We start from the raw sequence: 15,570 nt of genomic DNA on the forward strand, positions 1-15,570 counted from the left end.
AGGGCGACTAAAATGATAGCGGGGATGGGACAACTTCCCTATGAAGAAAGACTAAGGAGGCTAGGGCTTTTCAGCTTGGAGAAGAGATGGCTGAGGGGAGACATGATAGAGGTATATAAAATAATGAGTGGAGTGGAACGGGTGGATGTGAAGCGTCTGTTTACGCTTTCCAAAAATACTAGGACTAGGGGGCATGCGATGAAACTACAGTGCAGTAAATGTAGAGCAAATTGGAGAAAATGTTTCTTCACCCTACGCATAATTAAACTCTGGAATTCGTTGCTGGAGAACGTGGTGAAGGCGGTTGGCGTGGTAGAGTTTAAAAAGGGGTTAGACGGTTTGCTAAAGGACAAGTCCATAAACCACTACTAAATGAACTTGGGAAAAATCCACAATTCCAGGAATAACATGTATAGAATGTTTGTACGTTTGGGAAGCTCACCAGGTGCCCTTGGCCTGGATTGGTCGCTGTCGTGGACAGGATGCTGGGCTCGATGGACCCTTGGTCTTTTCCCAGTGTGGCATTACTTATGTACTTATGATGGTGTAGCTGCCTCAGGCAGCTGCAATAGATCATTCAGATAGTTAGCTCATAGGTTTTCCAGTTATTGGGCAGTCACAATCTTCGTCAACATTAAAGCCTTATGAGTCACAGTAAGAGAGTTGACCCTGGTAGACAATTCTTCCAGTTTTTGTATCTGAACAATTTGGACTCAAGAGTCTGAACCCTCAGAGGTAATAGAGAAGTTGAAACAACTACAGGGGAAAAGAAAAAAGAAAAACAACTTGATATGAAGAAGAAAAGGCAGTCCAAATGGATTCCAGAGTAATCATCAGTTTCTGTAATGATGGATTTGCTGAAGGGAGCAGCAAAAATTAAGGGGGTAAGGAGGATTCCCTTTCACATACCCCAGACACAGGACTTTGATCCCACAGTTCATCACCCTGCTGCAGTGGCTTCTCTATCGGCTCCTGAAGCAATTATCTGCCTTCATGATCTCCCGGAGGCATCCTCTGTTCCAAGTCCATCCCCTGCAGACCTCTTGCGAGAGCCAACCTTACATTCTGTTTCAGTGTAGCACTTCCCCTAAGGTCTGCCACCCCAAGACTTGATGAGAACTCCAGAACTTTGCCAAATATATGGGTCTGAGTTGAATGGACTGCTAATGTGGGCTAAGTGAGACGATCCTTGAGATTAAATTCAGCCCCTCCTGCCCTCAGCACAATCAAATTGCTCATAGTGGTAAGTATTGGGTAAAGACCAGAATGAAAGGCTGTCGTATGGTCTCCAGCTTGCAAGTTTCCGGGGAGGACAACCCAAACCTTCCCCTTAGGTTTAGCTATAAGAGAAACTGTAAAAGGAAGGGGGGGGGGGGGAATTTCAGTCATGAAATTCAGCGGCTAAATGTATAATTTATCCGTTGGAGCCGACTGGTAAATAACAGGTCTAACTTCTAAGCATATAATTAACTGTCCAAAGTTATCCATGTGTTTTAACTTTGGACGGCCACTTATACATTTACTTTTTGGAAGGCAGCTGTGCAGCTGAATACTGATCTCCTACAGGCTATTTTAAAAGCATTTTGGGAATAATTGAAAATATCTAGAATGCATATTTCAAAATTTTCCTATATTCAGCGGCATTATAAGGGCAATTCTAGAACTTAGGTACTTACAATGTGCATTATGTGCACAAATGTTTAGAATACTGGCATTTAACCGAGTATATGTGGCCTTTCATGCATAAATGCTAGTAGCACCTAAGCACTATCTGCAAATACTGCTTAACTTACATATTGCGTCTTTGCAAGAGGGCATACACAGGGACTGAGTGGGAGATGCATCAAAGTCCCCGGAAACTTCTGCTTGCTATTCCCACCTCAGAAAAAATTACCAAGATGGAAATAGCGAGGGATGCACAAAACAAATCGCATGCAAATGAGCTGCACGGACTTTTACCGTGCAGCTCAAGCCAGCGCATGTGCAGGGCAGCCAATCGCTAAGCGTGGTTACCCTGTGCGTGCCCAGAACAGTCCTCCACAGCATTCCCACAACTTTCATACATGCTGTATGTATGAAAGCTTTTTTTCCAAAACTTCTGCTCCGTTGTGTGTGTGTGTGTAGCTTTATTTTTTTGATCACCACCACAGCTCTCCCCATCCCCGATCTCCCCATCCCCCCCCAAGCCCTCCAGATGGAGCCGCGATTGTGAGGGAGAAGGGTGAACCAGGAAGGAGTGGCAGAGGACCCTGAGCAGCTGTGGAGTACCTGCAACAATGAAGCATTGCCAGGACCGATAGCTCCAGACCCCTCCCCCCCCCATTTAAATTTCCACAGTAATGGTAGGTGCTGCTTCTGTGTATCGTTCAGAAAATGACTGTGTATTGCTCGGAATGCATATTTGAATGCTTAATTCCTCATTTAAATAGATTAGCATAGGATTCCCGTTCTCTTTTGCCTCACACGGTAAAAAGCCCGCAGATCCCCTTTGTGCATCTCCTGCTGAAAATGTGTTCATTAAACTGGCTGGAACTGGTCTAGAAAGCACACTGCTGGCTTGGTAAGTTTGATGCTTCTCCCCCTGAGTATGAGTGGGACATAGGCAGGACTGCTTCTTGCAAACGTAAACACTATGTTACATGTGTCCCCTGCCACAATTAGACATGCCAACTTACACTAGCTCTATGGCTGGTTAGGCTAGCATTCTACAGTGAAAACTAGGTGCTTAGGTTCTGTTACAGAGTAGACTCCTACTGTGTGACCTCCAGACACCTAACTGGAAACACCAGTGGTGTACCAAGGGTAGGGTGGTGAGTGCAGTCCATGCCAGGTACAGGCAGTAAAAGGGTGCATCGCATGGTTGGCTCTGCTAGTCCCCTGCCCCGGAACAGGAAGCTGACGTCAGAGGGGGCAGAGGACCAGCAGAACTGATAGCTGCACAACTGCTCTGTGCACCCCTTTACTGCTTGGAGGGAGGGAGGGTGGGGCGGAGGGGTGTGCTTCGCCTAGAGGAGGAGGGCGCTCCGTCCTTGGTGGCAACCAAGCTAGGCACACCACTGGGAAGCACTCTGTTATAGGTACAGCTAGGTCTATGGAATATGAAATAAACTATCCCCCGGATTCTAGAAAGGGCGTTCAAATTTGCATGTGATCCCGAGGTGCATGTGCAATTAAATTGGATAATGAGCCAATTAATGTTAATTTTGGCACAGGAATTGGTGTTACGTGCTAATCTATAAAGGGCACTCAACTTGGAGGGTCTTTGTAGAAAAGTGCTTGGCGCCAATTTTTTTCTGGTGCCCAAATGTGGGTACCATTTAGTGAATCTGCTCCTATATGTATAAGTATGCAATATACACACATGCAGGAAATCCTGGTATTAGGACGTCTACATATAAGACCCTGAATGTTTGAGCTATATGGACAAGTTAGACATTTGACTTGGACAGCCCAAGTTAAACCTGGTTTCTCTAGATCCAAGTCAAAGATGGTCAGCTTAAATGGAGGCACTCAGTTGTAAGCGTGCCCCATGCCCCTATAGGGATAATCCTATAACTAGAGCCTTCTTTTAGGTACCCTGAGGATGAGAGGTACCCAGGTTAGGTTATACAATACTAACAAAAGCTGGCATCAGTGTGCCTAACATTTATGGACCTCGGTTACACCAAGGTTACACCAATGTTGCAGGGCCAATGCTGGGCAAGTTCTGGCAGCATTACCAGTCAGGATCATGCCCCCTATGTTCAGCAGCAACAACATAATGGTACCTCACAGTATGTGGGAGAAGGCAGTGGCAAACCAGTCCTGTATCAAGTCAAGAAAACCACAAGGGGGGGGGGGTGTTCCTCACTGTGTAGTTGCCAGGAGTCAGTTTGGCTCAAGAGCACATCTGATCTACAAGTTTAATACAACCACCCAGTCAGAATTTTCTGATACCCGCAATGAATATGCACGAGATAAATTTAGAAGCATTGACCATTATATGCAAATCTATCTCATGCATATGCAGTAGATAGCCTGAATATCAGACTGGCTGGATGTGTCCCTGGTTTTAAGTATAATGCAGAATGGAGCCTCATACTCTTAGTATCCCTCTGATTGACATCCAGTCTTCTTCTTTAGGTACTGAGAATACTTTTCTCTCCCCAAATCCTCTGCCCAGTAGCATAAATTCCACTCAAGCAGCCCGTGCAATGCAGTGGGATCCAGGAAAAGAGAGAGCTCTGTTGTAGCTGTACCTGTTTCTTCTGATGTGGGTCCTCCCTGCTTGGGGTGAGGAGAGGGGCTTTTTAATGTTTTGCTTTGAGGTCCTTCATGTGAAAAACTTCTATTTTATCTGCTCTTACAAATGAGTCCATGGATCTTCCCTTCTTTGTTTTTTAGTTCATTAAACCTCTTAGTGGTGTAGAATGGGTAAAAGTGAATCAATTTTTCCAACTTTTTCAAAAAGTACAAAGACCAGGGGACACTCAATGAAATTACATTGAAATACTTTTAAAACAAATAGGAGGAAATCTTTTTCCACTCCAAGAATAATTAAGCTCTGGAACTCGTTGCCAGAGGATGTGGTAGCAGCAGTTAGCGTATTTAAAAAAAGCTTGAGCAAGTTCGTGGAGGAAAAGTCCATAGACTGCTATTGAGATAGACATGGGGGAAGCCACTGCTTGCCCTGGGATTTGTAGCATGGAATGTTGCTACTATTTGGGTTTCTGCCAGGTACTTGTGACCTGGATTGGCCACTATTGGAAGCAGGATACTGGGCTAGATGGATCATTGGTCTAACCCAGTATGGCTGTTCTTATGTACAAAATCCTTCCAACAGTTCTCTGGGTTCACTGAAGTCCTCTCTTTAGGTTCTTGGAGCCTCTAAGCCCCCCTCCCAACACTCAGTGCTATTTAACCGGTCAGAAACGGCTCCTAAATAGCCTTAAGCTGGCTAAGCACTAATATTCAGTGCGAGATTGCTGGCTATCTCGGCTGAATATTAGCGCATAGTGGCTAGCCCGATCACCGGCTATGATGTGTAACATAGTCGGTTAGCGCCAATATTCATCGGCTGACTGGCTAAGTTTAGCAGCCAGATAGACCAGGTCTATCTTTGGCCGCTATAATTTAGCCAGATGTGTATCTGCTTAACTGGCTCTGTTCTTAGTGGCCAAACCCCCTGGTCACTGGATATGGCCCGGCATTGAAGTTCTGGGTTCACTGATGACCACAGGATTTAGCTAGGATGCCTCAGCTTAACCAGCTGTGTTGATGGTGGCCAAAACCCCCCCAGAAATTCAATGCTGGTCACCAGATACGATCCGGCATTGAATTTCTGGGGTCATTGATGACCACAGGAGTTAGCCAGGCTGCCTCCCATGATCTGAGCATTGGCCCTTTTAAAGAATCTATAATGATACAAAATCCATATCATCACTTAAATGGACAGACTTTTTTTTTCCCTCATTTGTCCATAGGCCACCTTTGCTGTACGACTCGCTTCTGTAGAGTCCAGACATTTCATTCAGAAGTCCCAGCCACTCGGCAAGAACGTCTTAAAGATTTAGAAGAAAGCTGTAGGCCCTTCCTTAACAGAATTGTATAGGACTGTAGATCATCTGTACATTTACATTAACACACCTACTTTCTTCTAGATGTTAGGGCCTCCCCAATAACAGACATCACAGAGACTGCAACAGGGACTAAGACCCCTGAAACTATAGTTAAACATAAAAGAGAGAAACATACAGCTCAATATTAAATAGCATGCATGTTCAGCACCGCTTACTACAGTCAGCAATGCTGAATTAATGTATATACTGTTGACCACTGGCAACTGCATAGATAATGGAATATTCAGCTGTTATCCACATAGTTGAGTGGTTTAATTTTGATAGCCTTTTTACTGGCCCAAACTGCTTAGCTTTATGGATAGCAGTTGAGTATCACCATTATCCATATATTTAGGCAAAATGCCCTTTCTTTGCTATAAACAAAAAACATTTTAAAAACATTTTTCTTCGAGAATTAACGCTTAATCCCCGCCTACCTCAATTTGTCTATACCCATTTACTACTCCAACCTATTCAAGCATCCTTGTATAACCCTCCTGTACTTTCCTTTCTTTCTGACTTGTCATGTCATTACCCTCATTGCATTGTAACCTTTTGTAACATTGTAAGCCACATTGTCCTCGCTCTTAGTGGGAAATTGTGGGGTATAAATGTACCACAAATAAATAAATAAATAAATAAATAAATAACACTATCCCAGCACTATCTGAACAGTGCCAGGGCATTTAGATGGATTTTCAATGGCACTGTCCACTAACTATATAAGTTCCTTTGAATATTGGGTACACAGAATATAATGGCATTAAAGACCAAACAGCCTATCGAGTCTACCCATCCATACCTACAGTTCAGTTCTATAGTCCCTTCCTCTCCCTCAGTGTCTCTTTGTACTTTTCCCATGCTTTCTGGAATTCAGATACTGTCTGCACCTCTACCACCTCCTTAGGGGGAGGAGGGGGATTATTCCATGAACCCACCATCCTTTCTATAAATAAATAGCTCCTTAGATTACTCCCAAGTCTAACTCCTTTCACCTTCATTCTATGACACCTTGTTCCGGAGTCTCCTTTCTGCAGGTAGTGGAGAATTCTGCTGTGCGATTTTTCTCCTTTGCTACTGCACCTGCACTGGCTTCCTGAGGAACAAAGGATAAAATTTGTAAGTTGCCGCTAGTACACTTGGGACTATACCATGATTCTTCCTTTTATCTGTGGAATGTGCGGCAGCGATATGTACCACCAAGGACGATGCATTCGGAAAGTGCCTGCACGGTTGTTAACATTGAACTCCAGATGTTTGCATCTGAATATTACAAGAACTGGCACTTTCTATGTGGCAGGTCCTTCAGAGTAGAATAAGCTGGCCTTAGCTCTCAAGACACAGAAGAATGTTATGTCTTTTAAAGCAATGTTAAAAACAATATCTGTTAAGTCAAGCTTATGATCTGCCATGAACTGTTTGAGCCTTGCTGACTTTTTCATCTCGCTGCATTTATGTTGGGTAGTTGTTAGTTGTTTTTGTTAATAACATTATGTGGTGCCATAACCCGTCTTGGATCAAGGTGGGCTATATACAAAGTAATAAATAAATGACAAAGTACCACCTCTTATGCGTATTTCCTCTGTCCTGTCTTTCCTCCAGATAAATATTCAAAGCAGTTTAACTGGGCTGGAGAGGCTCTTGTCCAGTTAAATAGTGCTTAGTGGGCAGACTGCCAATATTCAGCAGCACCTAACTGGGCAGTGCCACAGAATAACAGTTCTAACTACCTAATTGAAACAGGGCAGAGGAGGGGCAGTCCAGAGGCCGGGGCAGGGATGAGGTGGCACTTGTATTCAGTGCTGGTACCTGCACAGCTAAGCAGCCAGATAGCATTGCACAAAACGCTGTCTCTGCTACGTGCATGCGGCACTGAACATCCACAACTGCTGATCTGATCCCGCCCTTCTGATCCCCTCCAGTCTAATGTCTGATACCTCCCCTCACCTCACTGCCCCCCCAGAGAGACCTCCAACCATTGGTGTCTAATGGGACAGGACTGGAGTCTTCTTTCTGCTCCTGCTTAGTCAGCTCCAGGTCTCAAAATGGTGGCACTGACCTCTAGCACTAGTCTTACAATACTGCCACAAAGGGTCAGCTTTCCATATAAGGGCAATCTACAATTTTTCTGCCCTAAGTTGTCCAGATAGCAGCACTGAATATTGCCACTAACTGGATAATTTAATGCTCCAGCCATGCACTGCCCCCGTGTAATGATTTTTAGCATGTGTAAATTGCTTTGGTTGTATCACAGAAAGGCAGTATATCATATGCATTACCATGGCCATTGCCATTACCACATTGATGCTGAAAATCAAGGGGTGCTATTCCACATTAACACATCAGGTCTTGCTGTGCTTTATTGCCATTTATTTAATGTTGGCTTTTATAATCTGCTTAAGCATCAAGGGCAAGGCGGAGGACAATCACACATTATAAGCATGTGCTTTCTGTGTGTGAATCCATCCTGCAACCCAGGCCATCTCTCTCCTCTTCAATCTGTTCAAAATTCTGCTGCACGACTAATATTCCGCCAGTGTCGTTATGCTCATATTAGCCGTTTCCGCATACAGTTCAAACTCCTCTTATTGACTTATAAGTGCATTCATTCTGCAGCTCCTCAGTACCTCTCCACATCTCTCCCTACACTCCTCCCCGGGAACTGCGTTCACTGGGTAAATCTCTCTTATCTGCACCCTTCTCCACTGCTAACTCCAGACTCCGTTCCTTTTATCTTGCTGCACCATATGCCTGGAATAGACTTCCTGAGCTGGTACGTCAAGCTCCATCTCTGGCCGTCTTCAAATCTAAGCTAAAAGCCCACCTTTTTGATGCTGCTTTTAACTCTTAACCCTTGTTCACTTGTTCAGAACCCTTATTTTATTATCCTCACTTTAATATTCCCTTATCTCTTGTTTGTCCTGTTTGTCTGTCCTAATTAGATTGTAAGCTCTGTCGAGCAGGGACTGTCTCTTTATGTGTACAGCGCTGCGTACATCTAGTAGCGCTATAGAAATGATAAGTAGTAGTAGTAGGTACACATCTCACCTTTCCTCCCTTATCTTGTTCCCCGAGTCCTCCAAAACCCACTACCCCCTCCCCCCCACTGTACACCAGTACAATAGCCCTTATGGGTGAAGGGTGCACCCATATGTGGCTACAGTAAGATTTTGGTGACTTTGGGAGGGGGTCACAGTTTCCACCACAAGTGTGACAGCTAGAGGGAGATAGGGACTCGAGTCCCCCACTCCATAGTGCATTGTACCGGCCACTACACTACTCCAGGTATTTGCATACTGCTGTAATAGACCTGACTTAACATCTGAGGCTGTTATAGACCCTGGTAAGTCATATATTTTTCTTCACATTTTTTGGGGGGTGGGACAGGGGGAGGTATTGGGGGGGTCCCCCCCATTCCCTCCAGTGGTCATCTGGTCATTTAGGGCACCTTTTTGTGCCTTATTCATTATGAAAACAGGTCTAGCTCAAATGGACGGCTTTGTTTTGTTTTGTTCCATTATGACTGAAAAACATCTAAGTCTCAGGAACACCCACATCCCACCCTTAACATGCCCCTTTGCAATTTGGTTGCACTGCAGAACAGCATAGAAAAATGTCTGAAAAATAAGTTTTGAAAATACTGATTTGGACTTTTTGTGAGAAAAATGTCCAAATGTCACTTTATGCCACTTTTTAGACATTTTTCTCTTTAGAAAAAGAGCCCCTATGTAATAGGTTTTGAAAATACTGATTTGGACGTTTTTGTGAGAAAAATGTCCAAATGCTGTGTTATGCAACTTTTTAGATGTTTTTCTCTTTCGAAAATGAGTCCCAATGTAATGTAATGTAAGTCAAAGTTCTTTGAAAATACAACTCCAAGTGTATTTCAGTAGGATTTAGCACAGTAGAGCCCCAGATTATTCGTATTCTAAGTTAAATCACTATTCAGCCAAATACAGTGCAATCCGCTTAAGTGCAAGGGTCTGGGACCAAAGAAATGCATGCAGTTAACCAGAGCGTGCACTTAACCGTTGTGACCCAAAGAAGCTTGACATCTGATAAACAAATGTACAGTACTGTTTATTATTATACGTACAGTATACAATCTCAGTTAACTGACATTAGGCTTACTTGACGTAATCAGTTATAGCCCTTTGTACACTCTTGGGTCTGTGAGTTCCATAGACTACGTCTGCCAGACGGTAAAAACTGTCATAGCACTGATATCCAGTGGCCTCCAGATAGGCCCGCACGGTGTTGAGACTCTCCAGCGCTCTTGCAAAAGTAATAGGAGGAGGTTGTTGAATTTTGTCAGCATGTGCCTCGCTGCTCATTCTTCATCTGTTCCATCATCAGCCGTTGTTTCCTGCATGTAGGCGTATATCTCAACATCAGTGCTGTCTTCAGATGTTTGTAGATCATAATCAACAGCTACGTAGCGATGGAACTCCTCTTCAGTAACACCGGCTGGGATGTCAATAACCTGTTCATCTGACGTGTTTGCAACAGCTGCATCTGTTTCGTCCCTCTCCACATTCTTAACAAAGCTTGCCAGTTCACAATGGTTGCCTATGTAACATGATTCCAGGCTTCTTTCTGCATATGTAGGGAATCCAACAGTGATAGATTACGAGCAAGTTCAACAGCACGCTTATCCTTGCCAGTCTGGTCATCCATAACGCTCATCAGACGACGTAGCTCAAGACCCCGATAATGTTGTTTGAAATTGGCTATTATGCCCTGATCCATAGGTTGGATCAGAGAGGTAGTGTTTGGTGGCAGGAAGACCACCTTGATGTTAGACAGCCTGACATCATCCCTGTGTGCAGCACAGTTATCACAAAGCAGCAAAATCTGACACTTTTGTGCCCGCAATCTAGTGTCTAACTTCTTTAGCCACTGCTGTACAGGAAAAGCAAACATAAAAGCACAAGGGACTAAGCAAAGGCCCACCCTGGCAGGACAACAGAAAGCAAAGGGCAGTTAGCTGGAAGCGGAAAGACCACTGGCAGGCAGATAAGGTTCATTCTGTCAGGACTCTCCTGTAAGCCGCGGGACCTCCGCGGCAAGTAGCAAAAGGAACTTAAAAGTCTCTTGTAGACCCGCACTGTGGGTTGGGGATTTGAGTGGACCACTCCGCTTGCTGGAAGCAAAGAATAGCATAAAAGAAAAGTAAACAATCACTGAGGTGCCCGAGCCGAATTCTCCCAAGGCGAAAGGTTGAAGCAAAGCAATGCCCAAGCCAATGTTCCCAGGGCAAACAGGTTTAAGCAAACAATGCCCGAGCTGATGCTCCCAGAGCAACCAGGTTAAGCAAAGCAATGCCCGAGGTACAGCACAGCAGACAGGAACCAGGAACAGCCCACGCGGATCCCTCCACACTCTGAGCACAATCGCCTCATCCAGAGATACTTCAAGACGCGGCCACGGCCCCAGTACCTGCAGCACTCCACGTCGTCCCAGCACACAAGGTCCAAAACTCAGCACAGAGATAACTCACTGCAACCAGCGACCAAAGACTCACTGAGGATGTCTGGAATCTCAGCTGAAGTACAATGAGCTCTCTGGACTTCAAGGCTTGGAAGCAGGCTTCACTGGAACAGAGCAAGAAGGAGAAAGCTGCTGCAATGCTTCAGGCCACGGCCTGAAAAAGAAACAGCAGATGGAACTAGCAGAGCCTCAGGCAGGCCTGAGCTCAAATCAGGAATAATTGCCAGAACCCTGAGTGCACGCAGAGGCCAGTTTAAGAAGGGCTCAGCACTGATGACATCACCAGCTTGGCCTCCACCACTCTAAAGTGACCCCACAGGTCACTGATTAGAACTGCAGGTAAATCAAATGGATCTAGATGGAGCAAGGCACGGACGATGACGACTGTGACACGTAGTGTACACACATAGAAAAAAATTACCACGGGGTGCCTGAGTGTGCTCAGCAGTACACCATCTTAAGCTACTGTAAGTACACATTAGTAGCTATTACAGCTTAGTAAAAGGAACCCTTTAATATTTGATAAGTTGGTTCCAATTTTGAAAGAACAGCAGTTGATTCGGGCCAGCTACTCTGAAGGCTCAATTGCAGATGGAATCTAGATATTTATAGTGAAATGATGAATCTGATAAGTTTTATGTAGTCAAGCATAATGTACATGATGATGAATATGGTATAAGGTAATGAGAGAGAGAGTAATAGGTGAACCTGATTAATTTTGTACACCAGGATTAATATTTTGATTATTCTTTAGCGAGCAACTGGAAGCCAGTGTTCTTTTATTAGGGGAGTACCACGGTCCCCTTTCTTGTCTCCTGAAATCGGTTTTACTGTTGTGTTATGCAAAAGCTGAAGTCAGAGATTAGGTAAACAAATCCCTTTAAGTAAATAATTGCCAATAGTCAAATTACTCACCACAGTGGAGAGAATCAGTGTTCTTAATGCCTTGCCAGAAAAATAAGAGATCTTACCAAATGAATCATATGTACTTTGCAGAAGCATTTCTTTGATTTTAAAGATGTGTTGCTATAAAGATAAAATCATAGTAACATAGTAAATAATGGCAGAAAAAGACCTGCATGGTCCATCCAGTCTGCCCAACAAGATAAACTCATATGTGCTACTTTTTGTGTATACCTTACCTTGATTTGTACCTGTGCTTTTCAGGGCACAGACCGTGTAAGTCTGCCCAGCACTATCCCCGCCTCCCAACCACCAGCCCCGCCTCCCACCACCGGCTCTGGCACAGACCGTATAAGTCTGCCCAGCACTATCCCCGCCTCCCGCCACCGGCTCTGCCACCCAATCTCGGCTAAGCTCCTTAGGATCCATTCCTTCTGAACAGGATTCCTTTATGTTTATCCCACGCGTGTTTGAATTCTGTTACCGTTTTCATTTCCACCACCTCCCGCGGGACGGCATTCCAATATTATCTAGTATTACCCCTAGTATCTTTAAAGATATTGTACTATATTATCCTGTTTTTATAATATGCCAAATTCCATTAAGATTCTAAGCGGATAACAAAAAGAAAAGTTCTGTGTTTCAGAAGAATTACGACCAAAATAACATCAGTATATCTCATCTCATTTACATTACTTTTTTATTTAAAAAAAAAATGTGCCTTTAAAGATTTCTGAAACAATAAGTATGACAAGTGGCATAAGTCTGCATATGGTCTCGGTGGCCATTTTTGAGACCTGGTAGCCACAAGGTAGGAGTGAATGGGCATTGCTTCTGCCCCACTGGACACCAGGGACCCTCAGTAAGCCCAGGGAATGGCTTAAGGGGTGGAGGTGAGGGCGCTTACAGCCCAAGAGCCATTTTTGAGGGCTTTGGAACCCAAAGGGAGAGGGTGAATCTGTGGGAATGTGTTGGGCTTATGCCCGCACATAGGAGCCTTCAGGGGAGTATGGGGGGGGGGGGGCTTGGTTGTAATGTCAGGGACTCAGTTGTAATGCCAGAGAGTAGGGGGTAGCTTGATTGTGATGTCTGGGGGCTCAGTTGTGATGTTGAAGAGGGTTGGGGAAGTTGGCATCAGGGTAGGGATATGATGGGGAGGGGGCTGTCATCATGGGGACAAGTAACATCGGGATTTACAGCTTTCCCTACAGCAGGCACTTATGTGCCTCAGAGCTGGTGTAAATTTCATTATGAAATAGGGTCTGTGCATCTGAATTATTGTCCCGCCCAGACTACTCCCTCTCTCCCCACCTTCCTCATACCCCCTTGTCATCTAGACAGTCTGAGCTTCCCCATGTCTGAATGACCCCTGTTCTGAAATGGCAATTAAATGTCTGTACCTCTCAAGATGTTTAAATGCTGCCATTTAGATGTGGGGATCCTTCTAAAATAAGAGCCGTGTGTATGTGCAGAACCCTTAAAAGGTCTTGAAACTATCTCTGCCTCAGCCCCTGTTAAAGAAACTTGGGAGCCCTAAGAAAGTGTAAGATGACCTTGTGGCTCCCAGCTGTGTCCTGGTGTCTTACAAGAAAGTGGAACAGGGGTTGCACAAGGGTTGTATTTTTATTCTGATATTGCCTGGTTTGATTTTGCACTGCCCATTTCTGCTTATTTTAATTAGACACTTCCAGGCTTTGTATTTTTTTTTCATTGTTTAGCCCAGTTACAATCAAAAATAGAGCAAAGGCAACTTGTGTACATCTGTTTAGACTCTCTGTCATCGTTTGAGGCCCTCCCAACCATAACACAAAGTTTCTTTCAGCAGGAGGGCAAATATTTTTGAAATGGGGTGTATTTTTGCTGTACTAATCTGTTCTGTCGCCCATGTGCTTCCTGCTGTTCTCCTTTCCATCCTCAGGGTTCACTGCAATCTAATGTGAACAGGATGGCAAGAAGCCAACTGTGCTTACTTTCCAGAAGAAAACAAATTCCAACTCAAGAACATCAAGGAACAAAGAATTTGCATCTACTACCTCTCAGTGGTCATTGGAAGCATTACTCTGGTTTATCTTCTATGATTACCATTTCTGGTTCGTAGATGCAGGCTCGAGAGTTTAGATGTATATTATTATTATGATTTGATAGTGCCATTAGGTATAATGGAATAATAAACCTTCTCCCCTTTTGATACACAGATAAAACATGTATGTGTTTGGGGAGGGGGGATTAAAATTAAAATAATTGATATGAGGCTCAATACAGACTGTACAAAAGAGAAAACTGGAAATTTAAATGAAGGGCCAGAGTCCAGAATGTTGTTTTTTTTCTCTCATAGACTTTGCATCAAGGGGAAAAGTCCTCAAGGAATAAAACCTTTACCTTCTATTGCTAGAATTCCTGATTGTATAGAAATAAGTCTTGGCTATTAAAGAAATATTTTGGGATTTCAGGAAATCTGGAAACCTGTAACCCACTACCTGTAACGGCAGTCATTTTTTTTTTGGCTGTGTCATTGGACACACTGTACTTTACAATATGATAGTAATATTCTCAGATGAATTAGTGTGGTATTTCCAAAATGGAAATTGTATATAAACAATTCTAGTTGAATTCAGTAAAAATATTTTGTTGCAAAATTAATTACTCTCCATATTTAGAAAAAAGCCTTCTATTAATACTTCTATTTCATATATTGTTATGTTGAACACTTTTTCTCCAGCACTTTGTTTCCCCATCTGCATTACTCCAGGCTTATAAATAATTCTGTTCATGTTATCTCTCTGAGATTTTGTTGTAGATTCAGCATGCATCAGGCTGATAATATTGGGTTCTGTTTTTTCTTGAAGGTATTGCTCAGAGATGCACAGCTATCAAGTACCACTTCTCCCAGCCTATCCGCTTGCGAAATATACCTTTCAATTTGACTAGGACAATCCAGCAGGATGAATGGCATTTGCTTCGTAAGTACTCAAAATACAGATGCTGTCTGAACTTGGGGAGGGGGGGCACAAGAATTAAAAGGCAAGCCCACAAATGGCAATGAATAAATTTGGTTCTAACTACTAGGGCAACCTGCTAGAACTTTGGTAGTCCAGGAAACTCACCGTATATACTTGAATATAACCTATTCAAGTATGAAGTGAGATAAGCCCCCCCCCCAAAAAAAAAAAAAAAACAGGGGGAAAACTGTTAACTTGAATATAAACTAATGACATGCATTTCTTCCTCCACACACACACCCTTCCCCTGCAGTTACCTGCATTTATTATTCCACACCAACCTCCCCCACGGTTACAAGCATTTCTTCCTCCACTCCCCCATACCCCCCACCCTTACCAGGATTTTGCTTGCAGTTCTTACCTCCTTTGGCAGACGCTGATAAACAAAGCTATGTGCTGGGCTGGTGCAGGGCATTGAACTTCTGTCCATGCCCAAAGTTTGTGGGCTCCCACCCTCTCTGAGAGTACGGGGGAGGGTGGGGTGGAGGGGAGTGTGGAGTAAGAAATGCAGGTAACTGCAGGGAGACTCAAATATAAACCGAGATCACCATTTTTGGGCTATTTTTGGATAAAAAAGCTCG

General features: G+C 43.9%; 1 protein-coding gene across 2 annotated transcripts in view; it reads left to right on the forward strand.

Moving 5' to 3' along the window:
• The window catches only part of TMEM178A (transmembrane protein 178A), a 150,343-nt gene that overhangs the window by 116,403 nt on the left and 18,370 nt on the right, over positions 1-15,570 (forward strand). For both annotated transcript variants that reach the window (XM_030195909.1, XM_030195910.1), the window contains exon 2: positions 14,837-14,950. In XM_030195909.1, coding sequence (XP_030051769.1) covers positions 14,837-14,950 — 114 coding nt within the window. The remainder of the gene's footprint in view (positions 1-14,836; positions 14,951-15,570) is intronic.

The sequence above is a fragment of the Microcaecilia unicolor genome, chromosome 3 (assembly GCF_901765095.1).
Source record: "Microcaecilia unicolor chromosome 3, aMicUni1.1, whole genome shotgun sequence".
NCBI classification, from domain to species: domain Eukaryota; kingdom Metazoa; phylum Chordata; class Amphibia; order Gymnophiona; family Siphonopidae; genus Microcaecilia; species Microcaecilia unicolor.